The following is a 20,858-nucleotide window of genomic DNA, read 5'->3' on the forward strand; positions in this document are numbered from 1 at the left end:
ATACAGAAAGACAACATCTGTTAACCGTATCTTTTCTCCTGGGCAGTATCGGTTAAACACGGTTCGGTATGGTTTCGGTACAGCAGGGGAAAAAAACAAAAACAACTAAACAAAATTGCTTTTTTTTAATATTAAACAGTAGTTTACCTCAGCTTATGCTCTAAACTAGGAAGCCCTTTTAAATTAGCCTACTATAAGGTACTGTAGGAGTGGGAGAAAAAAATCGATTCACCTAACTATCGCGATTCTTGTTTAATGATTTAAAAATAAATTGGTTTACCTCAGAATTGATTTATATTTAATTATTTTACTTTTCCTAAGAGGTGGCAAGTTAGCGCTTTTTAATTCCAACAGAGGGCGAAATGTATAGGTTTGTTCGACTTGGAGCAACACCGCACAGACGATCAGTGTATGACATCAAAGTACCGCGAGAGCAATTCGAAAGCACGCAAAGCCGTCTGTTCTCTGTAGCTCTCGCAGGGCTTTGATGTCATACAACAATCGTTCTGCGTGCACAGTGCCGCTGCATTAAATGACGTCATATACGTTTAAAGCCGGCACGAGAAAGCAAAACCATGACGGAGGCAGAGGATCAAACCTCTTCCAGAATTCTTTCTGCACATTCACGTTTTGAATCCCAAGTGTGGAAACACTCTGTATTTTATTTACACACTGCTGGGAAAACATGACTAAACATGATTAAAACGTTATGCAAAATAACATAGCACTTTATTTTATTTCAGAAAGTATTTTTTCTACTCATTTTGATGAACATTTGACTATTATATTCATGTGCAAGTTTCATGGTTCAAGGTACTTTAAATATACACTGTGTGTATGTATGCTCCTGAAATAAAAGTTCAGAAAGATGTGATGCATTGAAAACAGGTCAATTTAGCTCAACTGGAGTCAATTATAGTTTTATAGGGAATTTGAACAGAATCGCTGTTTCACGGCTGATCACTGAGTCGGCCAGCGATTCATTTAATGAGCCGTATAACATCAACTCTGCAGTGGATATTAAAATCCAAAATATAGTGAAAACACTATTAATTAGCACAGTATCAAGATCGGCAGTTTAAGACATTAACTTGTAAGCACAAAACATAAGATACTTCTCTTTTCAACATAAATAAGACTTTATTGTATAAATCTAAGACATGTAAAACTAATCTAACACAAACACACGCATTCACACAGGTTGCAGAAAAGAGAGAAAGTGGGGAAAGAATGAGTTTAAGAGAATGAAAATGTGAAATCCCAGGTTTATAGCAATATGTGCAATTGCATAGACCTGAACAAATATCAATCATTTCATTAACCCTCACATTGAGTTTCTCAATGAGGCCATTAACTAAATATTAAATGCACCAGCTCAGCTAGAAGGTACTTGCGTTGCTTGTTTAGGGGGTTCCCTTGTTGTAGATGTTGCAGAAAGGGTTTTCCCAAGGTTGCTGATTGGCTGGAAGTTTAGTAGTCGTTGAAGTGACGTCTTGAGAAGCCAATGGTTGAGCATTGGCTGAAGATGCGGAGTTGTGGGCTGGTTGAAGTTTTAAGGCAGTCACAGACTCGAGGTGAACTCAGAGACACGGTGTTGCGGCAAAACTTAACTCAGAACACGAAACTCTCAACGGAAAGAAAATAAACTAAAGTAAAAGAATAAAAGGATGTAACGAGACTAGATGGTTTTTCTTCTCATCGTGGTTAGGTAGCAGCGGGCGTGCAGGCTGAAGCACGCTGGAACGACGCTTGAAGAATGCAAAAAGTGATGTCAAAAAGCATAGCTAAGAGCAGTGGCTAAAAGCACAACTTGATGGTGTCCTGAGTATTTAAACTTGGCTTTTGGACACATCCCAAATGGTGTCTTGACCAATTAGACATTGTCTTAGCTCGGGGTGTTGCTATGCTTCTCCTCCCAATACATAAATCAACATGTTATCTGATCAGTCACAATGTCCGAATTTTCTCGCTCTTGCAGAGTATAATTTTGGACATGCTTTCTATAACAAGAATATGATACATTTGACAAAGAATTGATTGGAAGAAACGTTTCAAGCAAGAAGATTCAAACACACATACTAAACATGAATATGAACCCTTAAGCTATTCAATAGTTATTAAAAAGACATACACGATGAGTGATTAGAACATGATAGTCAAATGTGTGGGTTACATACATAATATGGAGTTATGCATAGAAATGATTAGTTGCTCATAAGTCCTTTTAGTGTCATTTTTCATGCATATATACATGGAAAGGCAGTTTCTGTGCCATTCTGTGAAGTGAGAATGTGTTCTGTGAGATCAGTCTGGTTCTTGTCCTCTAGGTGGGGGAAGTCAATCTGAGGAAGCTCATGATTTCTATCATGGATTTACATGTGATGGTTATGCTGTACTTCTCTTTGACCATTAATCTTGGTTACTTGCCCCAAATTTGACAATCTCCTTCCTGAGTTGGGATTATCAATAAGTGTTCTTTTGAGTTAATGTTGCAAGCTGTTCTGTGAAAGACTTGGCTTCAGACTGGCTGGCGCTAGGATCTGATTTACAAACATCCTGTTTTCTTGGGCCTCTTTGTGGAATTTGGCTCTTTGTGTTGTTCAAACACCAATCTGATCGAATCTTAAATTGTCTGATTCGCTCTGATACCCCACATATCGAATCACAATAGTTATATAATCGCAATACTCAATTATTGCAACATGCTGTATATTGAATCAGCACACAAGTATTGGGATAGTATTGAATCGGCAGATTTGCGTATCGTCCCAGCCCTACTATAAGGTTACAATTAACATTCATGTTTATTTTGTGTTAAAACTAGTAGTAAAGAGGAAGGGTTGAGAACTTTTGGAAAATTAACCATGGTTTTATTATAGTAAAAGTGTAGTAAACATGTTTTTTTGGCATATTGATTACCATTTGTATAACCACAGTTTTACCACAAATACCATGGTTAAACTATGGTTAGTGTAGCAAAACCATGGTTAATTTGTGGTTGCCATAGTTTAACTATAGTAAGCATGGTTTTTTGGTTTTATTTGTAGTAAAACCATGGTTAATTTTCGTAAGGGATGAATACTATACATGTACCATTACATCCCCAGTTAAAATATTCAATGTAGCAAAGTGAAGACTTTGAGGTATATGCATATACAGAATTTTAATTTCAAAACTCTTAGCAAGCCTTAGGGACTCAGGTAGGAGTAAAACTGCACAAAATCAAATGAGCATGGTCATGCCAAAAAAAAAAAAAAAAAAAAAAACTGGACCTGAACTGCATGCTATTAGCCACTAATTTGAGCATGATGTTATTGATAGCTTTAATGCATATGCTTTCCAGTTAAGTGTCTGTGATCGAGACTGGCATGCCCACGCTTCAGCCTGACTGCCCTGAAAATGTCTTCTGAAACCCTCCCGCTGTGTCGCAAATAGAGAGTCGTTGCTGAGGGACTTGCTTTGTTTGCCTCCTGCTGGTTTGGGGGAGGCAGAGGCCTCTTTGTCATGCAGGTGGTTATATATATATATAAATATCATGCTGAAAAACTTTGCTGCTTCGGCAGAGCTCAGAGTTTAAAGCGGTGTCCCCAGATTAGCCTCTTGGTGTATGTGATCAATGGAAAGAACCTACACGTACTTGACTGAATATACAGACGCTCCACCGGCATCCCACCGAGGCTGAGACTAGTGATAGGTCTATTGTGGTTCCCCCTGAATATTTGTGATAAGACTCGGTAACAACACTCTGTGCTGTAGTGCAATACCCGGCTTGTGCCTGGCTGATGAGCCTCATTGAACTGCAATTGTCATGTTACCGGTGATTTAAAATATATGCCAGTTTAGCTTTTCTATGTCACGTGACAAATTAGTGCATATTTGCTGAAAATGCAGTACTTCAGTTCACTTTGGCCTCTTTGACTTGTTTTCTTTGTGGGTGTGCATGCATGGATGTTTTGTTATTAATGTCAAAGGCTGTTGGCTGCTTTTGACCCTGAAAAGTGTTGAAAAGTGCTTTAAGAGAGTTTGTTGTCTGAAAAGGGTTTCAAGAAAATATATTATCATGTGCAACAATTTTTTTTTTTTTTTTTTTTTTTACCACATCTCAAGTTGTTTAACAGCATTCTTTAATGGAAATTATGGTAATGAAAATTACATTTTTAAAAATTTTTGGTAACACTTTATTTTAAGGACCAGTTCTCACTATTAACTAGTTGACTATTAGCATGCATTTAACTAGTATATTGGCTGTATATTAGTACTTATAAAGCACATATTAATGCCTTATTCTGCATGACCATATTTTACATCCCTTAATCCTACCCCATACCTAAACTTAACAACTACCTTACTTATTAATAAGCAGCAAATCTGGAGTTTATTGAGGGAAACTCTTAATTAATAGTGAATATGTGTTCCCTATTCTAAAGTGTAATCCATTTTTAAATACACTAAACACACACAATTAATAAGTAATATTTTCATACGTTTGCTTAATTTGATAAAATTACGGTGTCATTGAAAATGGTGCAAAGTATAATAATACAAATAATACAAATAATAATAATAATAATAATAATATGTTATTAACAGTATATTTTCATGATTTAAAATGTAATGTGTAATATTTCATATTTTCACAATGCATTTTCATAGTTGAACTACAGTACACAGTATTTTTTATTTATTTTAGTATATGTTGACAGATTAGGACAATGTAACATGATTTAAGAGTGGTAAATATTTGTTAATTGAATTAAATTCCATAAACCTGAAATTCTTAGACTAAATGAAACGTCACATTTAAGTGAAGCCTTTAATTTAAGTGAAACATGTGACCTAACCACACTATATTATACATGGTTTTATATCTAGTCATTTGCCACTCTGTTCCCATGTTAACTGTAATGCATTAACAGGCTCAAGGTTTAGTGCCAACATTCAAAGTGAAGGATTCTATGCTCAGCAGATTCTCAAGTGTGTATGTGTTTTCATCCCTGTGGTGTGCATTATTTAGCACTCCAAGTGGCTCAAAAAACAGCAGGTGACATTGGCGGATTGGTGGTGCTTATTTATAGAGAGTTGCTAAATGTGAAGTGTATGAATCTAGCAGTCGTTGTAGTGCCTCTACAGTTGTTGATTTCGGTTTGGAACTCGAATCACTTTAAGATGAAGGTACCAGCTCAGTGTAATACACGGCTTGTTTTAAACCCGGGGCTTATGCTTAAAACAAGTCAGCCAACAGAACAAGACAAAATATAACCATATTCTGATGCAATGCATGCTCTGAAAACAAGTCTTAATGTCTTATGCAACTGGCTTCTCAGGTGAATTGATCTTGTTTCTACTGGAATGAATACAAGACAAAGAGAAAATTATTACAACCCGAATTCTGGAAATGTTGGGACGTTTTTTAAAATTTGAATAAAATGAAAACTAAAAGAATTTCAAATCACATGATGCAATATTTTATTCACAATAGAACATAGATAACATAACAAATGTTTAAACTAACACATTTTACAATTTTATGCACAAAATGAGCTCGTTTCAAATTTGATGCCTGCTATAGGTCTCAAAATAGTTGGGACGGGGGCATGTTTACCATGGTGAAGCATCTCCTCTTCTTTTCAAAACAATTTGAAAACGTCTGGGCATCGAGGTTGTGAGTTTCTGGAGTTTTGGTGTTGGAATTTGGTCCCATTATTGCCTGATATTTCCAGCTGCTGAAGAGTTCATGGTCGTCTTTGACATATTTTTCGCTTAATTATGTGCCAAATGTTCTCTATAGGTGAAAGATCTGGACTGCAGGCAGGCCAATTCAGCACCTGGACTCTTCTACTACGAAGCCATGCTGTTGTAATAGCTGCAGTATGTGGTTTTGCATTGTCCTGCTGAAATACACAAGGCCTTCCCTGAAATAGACATCGTCTGGAGGGGAGCATATGTTGCTCTAAAACCTTTATATACCTTTCAGCATTCATAGAGCCTTCCAAAACATGCAAGTTGCCCATACTGTACGCACTTATGCACCCCCATACTATCAGAGATGCTGGCTTTTGAACTGAGCGCTGATGACACGCTGGAAGGTCTCCCTCCTCTTTAGCCCGGAGGACACTGCGTCCGTGATTTCCAACAAGAATGTCAAATTTGGACTCATCTGACCATAGAACACTTTTCCAATTTGAAACAATCCATTTTAAATGAGCCTTGGCCCACAGGACACGACGGCACGGCGGATTGTGTTTACGGACAGTGGTTTCTGGAAGTATTCTTGGGCCCATTTAGTAATGTCAATGACAGAATCATGCCGATGAGTGATGCAGTGTCGTCTGAGGGCCCGAAGACCATGGGCATCCAACAGAGGTCTTCGGCTTTGTCTCTTACGCACAGAGATTTCTCCAGATTCTCTGAATCTTTTGATGATGTTATGCGCTGTGGATGATGAGATTTTCAAAGCCTTTGCAATTTGATATTGAGGAATGTTGTTTTTAAAGTATTCCACAATCTTTTTATGCACTCTTTCACAGATTGGAGAGCCTTTGCTCATCTTTACTTCTGAGAGACTCTGCCTCTCTAAGGCATCCCTTTTTATAGCTAATCATGTTACAGATCAATTAACTTAATTAGTTGCTAGATGTTCTCCCAGCTGAATCTTTTCAAAATTTCTTGCTTTTTCAGCCCTTTGTTGCCCCCGTGCCAACTTTTTTGAGACCTGTAGCAGGCATCAAATTTGAAATGAACTCATTAAGTTTATAAAAGTGTAAAATTTCTCAGTTTAAACATTTGTTATGTTCTCTATGTTCTATTGTGAATTAAATATTGGCTCATGTGATTTGAAAGTATTTTAGTTTTCATTTTATTCAAATTTAAAAAACGTCCCAACATTTCCGGAATTCGGGTTGTATATACAGAATTGTTTGCCAGGATTGTGTAGTGAGGTGTAATAAATGGGAAAAAAGTGGTATACAAAAAATTGTAAGAAGCTGAAAACATTTCTGGACTATTCTCGCAGTGTGTGTCTGTTTATAGCAGTGTGCTTGTGTGTATGAAAAACTTGTGCTTGTGTGTTTATGGATATAAATATTTGCTTTTCCAGGCAAAGCATTGCTCGCTTGGTTTGAGTGATACCATTTCAATTTTGTGTGCCAATGAGGACATCAGAATGTAACATGATTAATGATGTAAAACTGCCAGTCAACGCTGTCAGTTGTGACTTATGATATTCTGGACATCGTACTGTTGTCAAAGGAGTCATATCATTCAATCTGACAAGAAACATTCATAAAAGATAGAAAAAAAATGCAAAGTGTACACCCGGTTTAAAAAAAAAAAAAAAGGATTTATGTGGTATCTTATTGATGGTTTATTTAAAATAATAATAATTGTTTGATCTCCAAGGTTCAGACCAGCCTATTGCAGAATCTCATCTGGTGTAAAGCCCCCTAGAATAACCCCTGATAGAAACTATAACCCACCTTATATTTCACATAAACCAGATTTATTTGGACCAAAAATAGTTCATTCTGTGAAGATTGATTCATTGAGGCTTGTTTTATTGTTTTTGGTCTTCTACAATATCAAAGCAGTTCACTTTAAAGTTGTGCTTCAATCTACCTTGAGGTGTATAGCATAGAATTAGTATGTCAGTTACATCTGACCTGATGGGGTTTTATGATCAAAGCTCTGTAGGATTTATTGTGGGGCCAGCCAGATAATATAATGCAATGCAATACAATTGTGACTGAGGGATGTACAAATAAACATTTTTCAAAAGCCTTATGTATCGTATTTGTGACCCTGGACCTCAAAACCAGTCATAGGGTACATTTTTGGAAATTGAGATGTATACATCATATGAAAGCTGAATAAATAAGCTTTGTTAGGATTGGACAATATTTGGCCGAGATACAACTATTTGAAAATCTGGAATCTGAGGGTGCAAAAAAATCGAAATAATGACAAAATCACCTTTAAAGTTGTCCAAATGAAGTTCTTAGCAATGCATTTTACTAATCAAAAATTAAGTTTTGATATATTTACTGTATGAAATTTTCAAAATATCTTCATGGTACATGATCTTTACTTAATATCCTAATGATTTTTGGCATAAAAGGAAAATCTGTCATTTTGACCCATGCAATGTATTGTTGGCTATTGCTACAAATATACCCATGTGACTTATGACTGGTTATCAGAATCAGAAAGAGCCTTTATTGCCAAGTATGCTTGCGCATACAAGGAATTTGTTTTAGTGTCATAAGCTTCCAGTTCACAGAGACAACAATGACACAGACAATAAAAAATAAGATGAGAATAAAAAATACACATATGTAAATATAAATAAACAAAAAAAAAAATGAAAAAGAAAAATAATTTGAAACATAAATGATTGTATATACAGAGTGGAATAGAATAGAAGGAGATGCAGGGATGTACTTGGATGGAGGTGGAAGCAAATAAATATAAGGTTATTGCACATTGTAGTTGCATAATGGTGGGGGACATTTAACTGGTCATAAGTTGGATTGCCTGGGGGAAGAAACTGTTCTTGTGCCTGGCTGTCCTGGTAATTGGGGCTCTGTAGCGCCGGCCAGATGGCATAAGTTCAAAAAGGGGATGACTTGGATGTGAGGGATCCAGAGTGATTTTCTAAGCCCTTTTCCTCACTCTGGATGTGTACAGTTCTTGAAGGGTGGACAGGGGGGCACCGATAATCCGTTCAACAGTCTGAACCATTCTCTGTAGTCTTCTGATCCCTGTGGTCCAGGGTCACATTTGATCATATTTTGGATATGAAAAAAAAAAAAGATTCATGGATAATCAAGTAAACCTATTCCTAAGTTGCGGCAATCCATTAACTGTTCATCTTAAAATAATACAATATAAAAGTTATTTTTACAGAAAAGGTTTCAATGCAGAAAACACATGACAAGCAGGACATGTGTATGTTGATAATGTTGAGGCCTTTTAAATAGGCTTTATGGGGTTAATATCTGTTGTTGTTGATTATTCTACAAAAAAAAATAATTGCAGTAATCAATTATGATTTAACATGGAATGATTTTGTTCAAACATTCTTTAGTGTATATCCATATAACAATGCCAAGAAAGACCTTGAAGGCACGCATTTTCTGTACATTGTGATCAGTCTTAAGGCTAATTATCCAACATGAAATATTAAACATGGCTTTGAATCTTTAACAAATTACCATTTACTAGCCATTGCACTTAATGCTCGGGTTGTTGGATAGGCTTACAAAGTAAAACTGACTTTGACTGATTGCTTAGCCCTGATTTCTTATTCAGGAGGAAAATTGGCACCATCAGAGGAAACATACCTTGGAACAGGCTGGTGAAGGTAAACTTTGATCTTCTGTGAACAAAACATCTCTCGAGTTGAGTTGTCATGTTCATCCCTCATGATTCTTGTTTCTCTAATGCTGTGATAACTGCAGAAGATGTTTCTGAATCTAACATTGAATTACAATGTTGAAGTTTTGGATCATTCAATATATTACATGCACTAGATATGATCACATATTTTACAAATAATGTTTATTATTATTAATATTATTTTAATTATTTTAGTATTATTTAGTAGTATTATTTAGTATTACATTTATTTTTACAATTTATTTTTATTATTTATTTTTATTATTTATTTTTATGGGGGGTTGTTTGTTTTTGTTTTGGTACAGTACAGTACAGTAATGGGAATTCATTTCTAAAATAGTTTATGCAAACTTTAACATTTCCAGAATTAAAAAAAAGAAAAAATAAGCATGAGAATAGAGTTGGGATAATTGCACCGTATTAGATGCCATTTTTCTTTTCCATAAGCTCACCATGCCTAGTCTCAGACAATGGCAATTAGAACATAATTGCTTATAATAATTGCTTACTAGCATACATGACCATAAGACTTATGCCTCAATCTGTGGAGAACAAAAGCTGTTTGCAACCTTAGTCCTCCTGCATGTATGCATCTTTTTAATATCAAAAAGTGTATTTTAAAATTGTTCAGAGATAGTCATTCTTTAAATCAAAATGTGAATCCTACATAATGACAGGCCAACACTCTGTGCTTTCAGAAGGGTAAGCCTTTGTTCTGTCTGCATTATGAACATTTATATGATGCCAAAAACCATGGCCAGTTCTAGAAAGGTTCTTCCTCCGAGGCAGCCTTTGTAAATGGCTGTATATAGCCAAAGGCCAGATTGTATATTTGGGTCTGTGGATCTCTGTAAGCATAGACACAGTGAAAGAAAGGGGAGGGCGGGTTCTAACACTGCATCAGGATGTGAGATGAATAGTACTAGCTTTTTACCCCAGCCCTCTCTTTCTTGTTCGCTCTCTTTCTCTTTCTATCTCTCCCTTTGGTTTGTGCTTTCCTGCATTTAAACAGCCGTTTCAAGGCAACTATTGCCCGATATGCATTTAAAAGGGAATTCGGTACAATCAACGTTCAGCCTTCAGATTATCCGACAGTTTCAAACCAAAGTCTGGCTCCCTATTAACAGTTGGAATGATTCATACCTATTTTTTACTCCTACGTTTACACCTTTTCCAAAACCCATGTTTTGGACTGCATGACAAAAATAAATTAATCCATGGGTGGCGTTACTAAAGGACATACAAAGCAAAACTAAGCCGAATAAACAACAAAAAGAGAAAAGAGGGCAGCCTAGGATGGATGGGTAATTGCACATCATTATTCCTATACTAAAAAGATAGTTTAGCCAAACATGGAAAGGCGGCCATCATTTAACAAACCCCTTTCATTCTTTTTCCTTCTCTTTTGTTGAACACAAAAATAGATGTTTAGCAGAATGATAGTGCTGTACTTTTGCATAAAATGAAAGCTCAAGTTTTCATTTTTGGTTGAACAATTCCTTCATGATACACCTGCCCCATAAGGCCCCCCAACTGGACAGGATTTGTGAATGTGTTATTGTGGCTTGTGGGAAATTTTTTTTTTAACATGTATCCAGGTGCAGTGACCCTCATATGTGCTTGTTTTCATGTTGAAGTTCAAAACAGATCTGATGCCGGCCTCCACTGACATTACAACAGTTTTCTCTCCAAGATATTTATTCTGTTGGTTGGTTTTATAAATTTGTCGTGACACTGAATAGGTTGAGTTGATTGAACTGACAGCATCGTCAAAAAAAATAAAACTCTGTGATAACGGAAAGGATTTAGAGTGTGAAATGAAAGTCTTCAGGTTATTTTGCGGAATGCATGACCTGTCGGGATCATAATTAAATTCAAAGTCAGATTTCTAACAGCTAATTAAACACGTTTAATTGATTTTAACTATTGGGTTCTTGATTTTATGTTATTTATGCACATTTTGATGAAAGAATTATTTTCAGCAAAAATTAAAAAAGTAATAATTTAATGTCAAATTAAAGTGATTTCAAATCAAAAGCACATCAGATGAGGACAATGTTATGTTTCTTTAACTTTGGACACATTTAAGTCCCAGCAGTTGAATTTCTTTTTGTCATATGAAGGTCACATTGTTTTGGAAACCTTTTGGAACTTGGAAACCTTTATCAATTATTTTTTGCTACTTATCAAATCTGTTTTTAAAATATGAGCTACAGTACATACAACAATTTGTGTGTTATAATTATGATGAACCAAAATAGTGAAATATATACTTTTCTGCCTTCTTTTTGGTTAATGTGGAAATTTTGTCAAATTATTCAAAAACTGTGAACATATTATATAATTATAAACTTAGATTTACTTTTATACACTTTATATTTTGGGATACATAAAATAATAGATTATGAAACTAGACTTGACAAACCAAAGGAATTTTGTCCATTACATAATGCTATTAAACCTAATACATAGCTGTGGAAATAAAATTGTATTGTTCTAGACGTGTCCATGACTTTCGAAGGAAAATAGAACTAAAAACACATTTTTGTAGAGAGGTTGAACTTGAAAATGTGTTTTAAGAGAGTTTATTTTCTAAAAATCCACAGGGGCACAATTGCTCATGCTTAAAGAAACCCTTACAGGAAAGAAGCAAACAGCAGTAATTTATTCCTGTAATATGCCTTTGTTTGTTGTATCATGCATGTTGTTTCATTAATAAAGGTGCTGTACCACGCCGGACCCCTGGGAATGTGTATGACGTCTAGTGATGAAGTGCAGAGTCACTCTGGCTTGTGCCTGTGCATATACAACTCATAAAGTGGGTCAGGGTTCTCCTCGATTTGCAGTCTGCAAGCACCATTTTGAAAGGAGATGTCTGCCTCCCATGTGTAAAATATTACTAATGCAGAAGAGGCAGCACAGGTCAAAAGCTTTGTTTTTCCATTTACATCAGTATGTTTAAGAACAAACGCCTAATCAGAGAAACAAAAGAGAATTCTATAGCAACCATTAAAAATTAAAAAGTAATAATTTAATGTCAAATTAAAGTGATTTCAAATCAAAAGCACATCAGATGAGGACAATGTTATGTTTCTTTAACTTTGGACACATTTAAGTCCCAACAGTTGAATTTCTTTTGTCATATGAAGGTCACATTGTTTTGGAAACCTTTTGGAACTTGGAAACCTTTATCAATTATTTTTGCTACTTATCAAATCTGTTTTTAAAATATGAGCTACAGTACATACAACAATTTGTGTGTTATAATTATGATGAACCAAAATAGTGAAATATATACTTTTCTGCCTTCTTTTTGGTTAATGTGGAAATTTTGTCAAATTATTCAAAAACTGTGAACATATTATATAATTATAAACTTAGATTTACTTTTATACACTTTATATTTTGGGATACATAAAATAATAGATTATGAAACTAGACTTGACAAACCAAAGGAATTTTGTCCATTACATAATGCTATTAAACCTAATACATAGCTGTGGAAATAAAATTGTATTGTTCTAGACGTGTCCATGACTTTCGAAGGAAAATAGAACTAAAAACACATTTTTGTAGAGAGGTTGAACTTGAAAATGTGTTTTAAGAGAGTTTATTTTCTAAAAATCCACAGGGGCACAATTGCTCATGCTTAAAGAAACCCTTACAGGAAAGAAGCAAACAGCAGTAATTTATTCCTGTAATATGCCTTTGTTTGTTGTATCATGCATGTTGTTTCATTAATAAAGGTGCTGTACCACGCCGGACCCCTGGGAATGTGTATGACGTCTAGTGATGAAGTGCAGAGTCACTCTGGCTTGTGCCTGTGCATATACAACTCATAAAGTGGGTCAGGGGTTCTCCTCGATTTGCAGTCTGCAAGCACCATTTTGAAAGGAGATGTCTGCCTCCCATGTGTAAAATATTACTAATGCAGAAGAGGCAGCACAGGTCAAAAGCTTTGTTTTTCCATTTACATCAGTATGTTTAAGAACAAACGCCTAATCAGAGAAACAAAAAGAGAATTCTATAGCAACCATTAAAAATTAAAAGCACGTATCCAGTGAATCACCCCACCCAGAGTCCAATAAACTGTCATAAAATGACACGTTACTCATTTTCAAAGGCTTATCCAAATCCTCTGGCCTTACATATCAAACAGACTTTATGCAATGTCAAGAACATATGTTCAGTTAGCTTTGAGCTGCGAGTAAAAGGAAAGCCTATTTATCATTTCTCCATCTAAATTGTCTGTTAATATGACGTCCAGTAGCACTATTCCTATTAATGTGTATTTGTTCTGACAAGCTCAAGTCATCTGTCTCTGCATCCATTAACTGGACTTGAGGCTGTTTCACGTTTATTTCTAAAGTGAAGTTTGAATGCCGTAGGGATTGCTTTGATAATCCTAAAATGTCTGGAGTGATATGAATAATGTATAGTCACAGTATACTGCGTATATTTGCATGACAGGAGCATTTATGATTTATCCTGCAAACCATCACACACTTCTCAATGCAACACAAAACATTTACTGAACCTGATTTTCTTCTGTTTATTTTTGCAGAGATCTCTGGGAACTCTGAAGACATCCCACTGGTTCGCTGGAGACAGCAGTGGTTGGAAAATGGCACTTTGCTCTTCCACATCCACCATCAGGATGGTAGTCAGAACCTGCCTGGCCCGGCGGCCACTGCTTATCCCGCTAGTGACTCCGCCGAGGAAGAGCTTCGGATCCTGCACATCTCTGTCATGGTATGCAACCCACACTGAGTCTGAGTACTTGATGTTTTCTGCACTAATTATTGGTGCACTAATTCTTCTTAATTATTTTGCTTATTAAATAAGGAACACAAATCAAATGGTACTTTATTTTTGAATAAAATTCATTCCAAAAACTTTTAAAATACAGATAAAGGTTAGGGTGTTGCTCTCACTTTTGTTTTGTGATGAAAATTACATTTTAAATATTTTGGAATAAAATGTCAGACTCTGTTGTCTTTGTAAAGCTAATTTCATAGTTAGTATTTTGTGTATTCTAAATACTCACAATTAAACAATAATTTCACACTTCTGCATAATTTGAGAAAATTACAGATTGATTGGAGATGACACACAATAAAAGCATTCTGTTCAGTTTTTTTTTTTTTTTCACACATCACATCTCTCATAATTCATTGCATGAATTCTCTTCCCTGAAACAGTTGTCTCTATGGTAACTGAGTACACTAACTTTTGGTTTTGATCCACTATGGACTATGCACTATTATGCTAATTGTTATTTATGGAAATAATTGAATTTGGGGCAGCAGTTTGTGTAAAAAATTGCATAATCAGTTTCACACAATAAATATACCCCTTAAACATATTTTTATAGTTTTATAGTATTTTTATGATGAATTTTCATGCTTTTGAGATTGAAATTTTGGGTCTTCGATAAGAGTAAAACAATGAAGTCTATACATAAAAATAATTTGAATAAATTCCCAAAACTGTTATATATGGAAGCCTGCCATAGAATTAAAAATAAATGAAAAAGGTAATTGCGACTTTTTGTATCTCAATTCTGCCCCCACTTCTGCCATTAAATCTCACAATTGTATTTTTCCCTTACAATTCTGAGAAAAAAAGTCAGAATTACAAGATTTAAACAATTCTGAGTTTATTTATCGCAATTCTGACTGTAGTCTCAGCCTCAGACGTCACGCCCACGTACTGTTGACTAAACGTCTGATGCATATGGCACACTTAGCTGGAAACACTTCAGGAGTTTCAAAGTCGTCGTCGATTGGTTAATTATACAGGATTGCCGTGATGCCAAACCCCCTCACGAAAGAAGAAAGCCGTCGTGTTTACAACTGTGACGACGAGCGCTTATCAGAATCAACTACACGCTGGAATTTTAAAAGTATGTGAGATACACTGTTATTGTGGCATTTCCACGCCCCGAAACGTGACGCTGAACGAAACGAACTGTGATTGGTTGTTTGACATGTCGGTCAAACGGCCTCATGGGCGGGCCTTGGACAATTAAAGCAACCATAGATTCCAGACCTTCAGCTGTGAGTCTGAAGGTCTGGCTACGCGAGACTATTCTGACTGTACCGCAATTGTAAGTTTTTATCATGCAATTCTGAGAAATAAATCTGAATTGTGGGATGTAAACTCACAATTGCAAAAAAAAAAAAAAAAAAGTCAGAATTGTGAAATAAAAAGTTGCAATTACCATTTTTATGTTTTATTCAGTGGCAGAAACAAGCTTCCATAGTTTTAATTTGAACTAATAATGAAAGAAAAGGAAGAAAAAACTATTCTGTGTTTCTGTAGCTGCAGATTCAATGTGGACTGAGTCGGGAGAGAAAACATTATGTAGATAAGAAAAGTTCGAGTTGTGTATGAGATTCGGATTCAGTCAATTAGTGGTTACGCCTCCTGGCTTCACGGTTCTCCTCTCTCAGATCGTTATACTACTATCATCCCCAGAAGCCTCAGAGCAATTGGAGCGAAGACTCTTGAGGGCATAAGGATTTTAAAAGCTTTTAAGCACACTCAGTATAATTAGTGGAAAATCCATATTTGTAAATTGTCATGCTGAACATCAGTGGGGTTTGCATGGGGCAGAGTTAGCGGTGACGAGCTGTGTAGCTCAGATGAATGAAGAGTTCTGAACACAGGTTGGATGAATGGGCTGTTCAAGTCAGTATTCAAGTCAAGTGTTTGGTATGCAAATATTTTTAATAGGAAATGCACAAATGGCTCATTATTTCTATATAAAGTAAAAGGAACATATGGGGGCTCCAGGCTTTGCTGGATTTCCTTTGCTGCTTGAATTTCAAATCCTGTAATTGCACATTAGAGCAGTATGGCAGTTGTTTTGGATGGTTAGTTGATTCTCTGTGCAAAGCCACTGATTACTGAAAGATCCCTGTCGGAATATGATACCTCCGAGCTCCGGGAAACCTCCTCTATTGAGCGAACCCTGCTTGATCCCTCAGAAGCTGAAGAATATTGCATGCCTCCTATCTCAAACACAGACTCTGACATTGATATCCCCACAAAGATAGTTATTAGTATTCTAAGGGCAACATGCGGGAAGTCAGCAGATGATTCAGCCTCATTGAGGAAGGCAACGGGATCCAAACAATTTTCTCTTCTCAGGGCATTATGCTTGTATCATGAAGGACAGCGCAGTATTTAAGCACAAATAGATTGTGTTTTGATGTTCATGAACTGTAAACAGCTCAAAGATTGGGTCCTGGTCATTAACTACTTAATTATTCAGAGTACAGATGTACAAACAAGATTTATAATGTGATCACTGTACGATTGAGACACCACCGTGATTAAGGTTGTGTAGGGTGAAATGAGGTAGAAGCTCATAAAGGTTGTTGTTAGACCAAATGAATTTTCACTGATGATTTTATGTTTGTTACAGCTTATGATCGAGATGATAATTTTTTTAGAAGGCACCATAGAAAAAGATATGCATGTGTAATTATTTGCTGATTAGATTTTGATTATTTATATATTTTATGAGCATAAAGTGCGGGAAGAAGTGCATCAGTGTCATTGTGATTTGCTGATTATCTTGTCTTTAAGGTAATGTCCACCTATCACGGTGAATAAATAAATTAGGACTAATAAGCTACAAATAAGTTGACCAGTAATATAAATGAATGAATGAATGAATAAATAAATCTATGTAGAAAAAAAAAGTTATATATATATATATATATATATATATATATATATATATATATATATATATACACATATAATAATTTAAACATTAATGATTTGAATGGAGAGAATGGATTTGATCAATGTAGTTAAAAGAATACATAAAAATAAATATCAACAAGTAATTAATGCTATAATATTTTGAATAAGTGCAAAGGTATTGGTGTCTCTTAAACTTTAATATTGAAACTGCGTAAACATTAATTGAACTGGAACATTTGCAGATAGAGAGACATCTTTGCCTTGTTCTTACAGAAGTCTACCATACTCTTCTGTTGTCCTCTGATATTGTGTTTTCTCAGAGCATTGTTCAAAGCCAGAAAAGTGATTGATCATTTCTATTTTAAAATCTGAGCAAAACAGGTCGTATCTGCTTTGCTGTACATAGTTTGATGCTCGCAGAATGTGAAATTATCAGATGACCTTGAGTCCTCAACTTGCTCTCGAAAACAAACCAATTTGAGCGTATTCAAATTTGCAAAGGATGCAAGAGAATAAAAAGCCTTCTTTAGAATATAATTTCTTTCCTTTTGCACCCATCCTACCCACTTGATTTGCCATTTTATTCTTCTTAGCCTTCAGAGCTCAGACTGTGTTATTGCAAGGTGGGAGAAGAGTGGGAGTTTTTCATTGGTGGTGCGACGGGCAGCCTCTGCGACAGATGGTACCTACGCCGCATCCCCTTCTGGCTCTGACTCGTCTCGGCCGGAGGGCAAGCTCCTAAACCTAGTACCCCCTAAAATCATGTCACTTCCTTGAGTGCTTTGCAATGATGCCAGTCCCAAAGAGAGTGAGCCGCCAGTGTAGACACCTGTCACCCGTCCATGTCTATTGTGGGCCATACGTGGCGGTCTTCAGGCCAGCTGGGGCTTTTGCTCAGCTCAGTGGTGCGCGGTGGTCGTTCGGCGCCAGGCTCGCCATCTCACCGTGATAGTTTAGGGTTTGTGGATGGAAAAGCACTCGTCAAATGTGCCTTGATGAAAGCCCAGCTGTGCTGTCATTTTGACTTTGATGAGGTTTTTTCTTCCTTTTTTAACCATCTATTCTTCGGCTCGTATCTCCAGCTGCTATCACAAAGGCCACATTGTAAATTGAAAATGTTTTTTTTTTTTTTCATTTCAGCTTATTTTTCTTCTCTTTAGGGGGTAATGTGTAACCTATTGAAAGCAGCAGTGGCTTGCTGTCAAAGAGCGACCACCTTCTTCCCTGCCACTGTCATTGGGTTTCTGTAATAGACGAGCAATTGAGTCACCTGTAGGGGGTTCTCCACAAATGAACAGGTCACCAAATCCCACCTACAATCAAATGGCGCATTCCACCACCACTTGCGGGACCTTTGCTATTTAGCGAGCTATTTTTCCACCTTGTTCCGCACCCGCTTCGTACTAATATGTTCTCCGAAGTGGCTGTATTCTCAACAGGGAGCTTTTTTGAGGTACACCTCCCCCTCTATTCAGCTGGCCGTTTTACAAGCTGCAATTTGCACTACTCAGCAAGCCTGAACATCCATAGGCTGCTCCTGACCCCCGTTTCTCCCATTTGCCAGCCTCAAGCTTGTTCCCCAGTGGTTTATCTCTCTGCGGATGGCTGGCTCAGCTGTGCCATGCCCTTGCAGTGATTTGCACACACTGGGTGGAAAGACGGGCATCTCATGTAACACAGTTCTCATTGCATCTATATCACAACACCTGACAGCCATCCTCAAATTGGCAACAGAAACAGATGGTATTGTGTTCTGGATTTAGCACAATAGTAGATGCAGTTTTTTTTTGTCTTATAAACACAATGAATAACAACAACCAAAGCTATGGGAAGAATAAAAATGATATAGAGTATATACATAGACAATACATTTATTGTGGTGCCCAAGTATATGTGGAAGTCTGTTGTTAGAGGAATAATCTAGTAATGTTATGGTTTTTATATAGTATGTTTAGTTTATTATCTGTCCTTTGAGACGCTATTACAAATGTATGTCATATTGCCATTATTTAATATACGTATATATATATATATATAGCCCCTATTTATTTGTATTATATATTCCAACATTTATTGATGAAATGAAAGTTAAAGGGCCAGATTTACTAATAGCATGCACCAGCGCAAACCGTCTTTTGGCATTAAAAAGTATTGTTAGGATTTACTAAAGATGCACAGTGAAGAATTAGCGCTGAAAAAGTGTAGCCACAGTTCTTTTTTGTGCATTTCAGACGCAAAATTTATGGGAGGAGAGTATTAAAATGAATCACGCAACGCGATTTACTTATGTTTGCGCTCGTCAAATTACTGGTATTTGCGCCCCCAAAAAAAACACGTTAAACTATTTTTGCTGCATTTGTTGTTGCTTGGAAGAGGCATCACAGAAAACAGACAGCGTGTGGTAGAAGGGAGAGGATTTTTTCCACACATTAATTTATATGAAATGCCATAAGAACTCATTATCCGAATCCAAACATATCCTGATGCTAATTTGCGCTGTGCTTGGTCAATTGTGTTGGTCATTATGGAAATGAGATGTTGCATCTGTGTTCTTTAATCTGCGCATTGTCAATAAATCACCCGCAGAAATTTCCACGCCCATCGGCACTGTTTTGGAATTGCGCTCTCGCACTAAATTGCCCTGTTTAGTAAACCTGCATAATATGTTAAAAAAGTGTAGAATCAATCTTCACTCAAAGAAATAGCAAGTGACACATTTAATTAATATTGACATTTTTTTAAGTAGAAAGTAATATTTGTTTTATTTACAACTTTGAAAAGTAATTGCACATGGTTTGTTATTTTGTATCTAATGTAATGTCATTCAAACATTTTTAAATATAACTTATGTGTCCAAATATTTTGGGGGCCACTGTATTTGTAAAAACAAAGACTCCATTTCTGTCTTGTTGAAATGAACTTGCATACACTCTCGGTGTGTTGATAGGCCATAGACGTTCTCTATTGAATGGTGGTTGAAAGATATATGAGGCTAACGTAATTACAGTATTGATTAAACTAATGCATCCTTAAAGATTCTCAGCTTCCTGTGTTATTTCATTAAGCGATCTTACGGTATGATTTCATCGCTTTAAATATTATAAGAAACTTCATCTGTCATTTCACATTTAGTTTTCGGCAAAAGCACACTTGGTGACCTATTGGATTGATGCTGGTTCTCTTGGTTTTCTTCCCTTGTTGCTGCAGCAATAACTTGGCCCTTGGATTAATGTCTCAGACGATTTTTTTTTTGTTTGTTTTCAACTGAACTAATAAATCCAGAATTTACGATGTGATTAAAGTCTTTCTTTGTTTCCTACTCCCCATCGCCCATAAAATAGCACATCACACACCTTGTGCTGGTGTAGCTCTTGGTAAACAGTGCTATTCTTTTTTTCCCTATCTGAAATATGTATGGATAATTTCCATCTCTTCTGGGAATATTAGAAGATAGTGTTTCAGAGGAAACTGGCGGGGTGGCATTAAGGTGGATACAGAATTGGATACGAAGGAGAGCTAAAGCAATAAAGCAGAAATCAATTCTTCTCACATTGGCTAATGGCCAATAAAATAGTTACTTGACAAACACCCTGTGAGCTGAAGGTATGTAAGAGGAAACACATGCTTCTTTTCTCCATCCTTGTATATACTTTTTTTGTTTTTGTTTGGATGTATGAAACTGATTTATTTACCTAGACAGAATTGATAGCAGGTGTTTTGAAAAAGGAGCTCAACAGCTGCACTAA

At 36.2% G+C, this 20,858-nt stretch overlaps 1 protein-coding gene across 8 annotated transcripts in view; it reads left to right on the plus strand.

Moving 5' to 3' along the window:
- astn1 (astrotactin 1) overlaps window positions 1-20,858 on the plus strand; it is a 377,633-nt gene that overhangs the window by 170,690 nt on the left and 186,085 nt on the right. For all 8 annotated transcript variants that reach the window (XM_058749876.1, XM_058749884.1, XM_058749890.1 and 5 more), the window contains one exon: window positions 13,958-14,145. In XM_058749876.1, the coding sequence (XP_058605859.1) occupies window positions 14,143-14,145 (3 nt within the window). In that variant the 5' untranslated portion in view covers window positions 13,958-14,142. The remainder of the gene's footprint in view (window positions 1-13,957; window positions 14,146-20,858) is intronic.

Source organism: Onychostoma macrolepis, chromosome 02 (assembly GCF_012432095.1).
Source record: "Onychostoma macrolepis isolate SWU-2019 chromosome 02, ASM1243209v1, whole genome shotgun sequence".
In the NCBI taxonomy this organism is placed as follows: domain Eukaryota; kingdom Metazoa; phylum Chordata; class Actinopteri; order Cypriniformes; family Cyprinidae; genus Onychostoma; species Onychostoma macrolepis.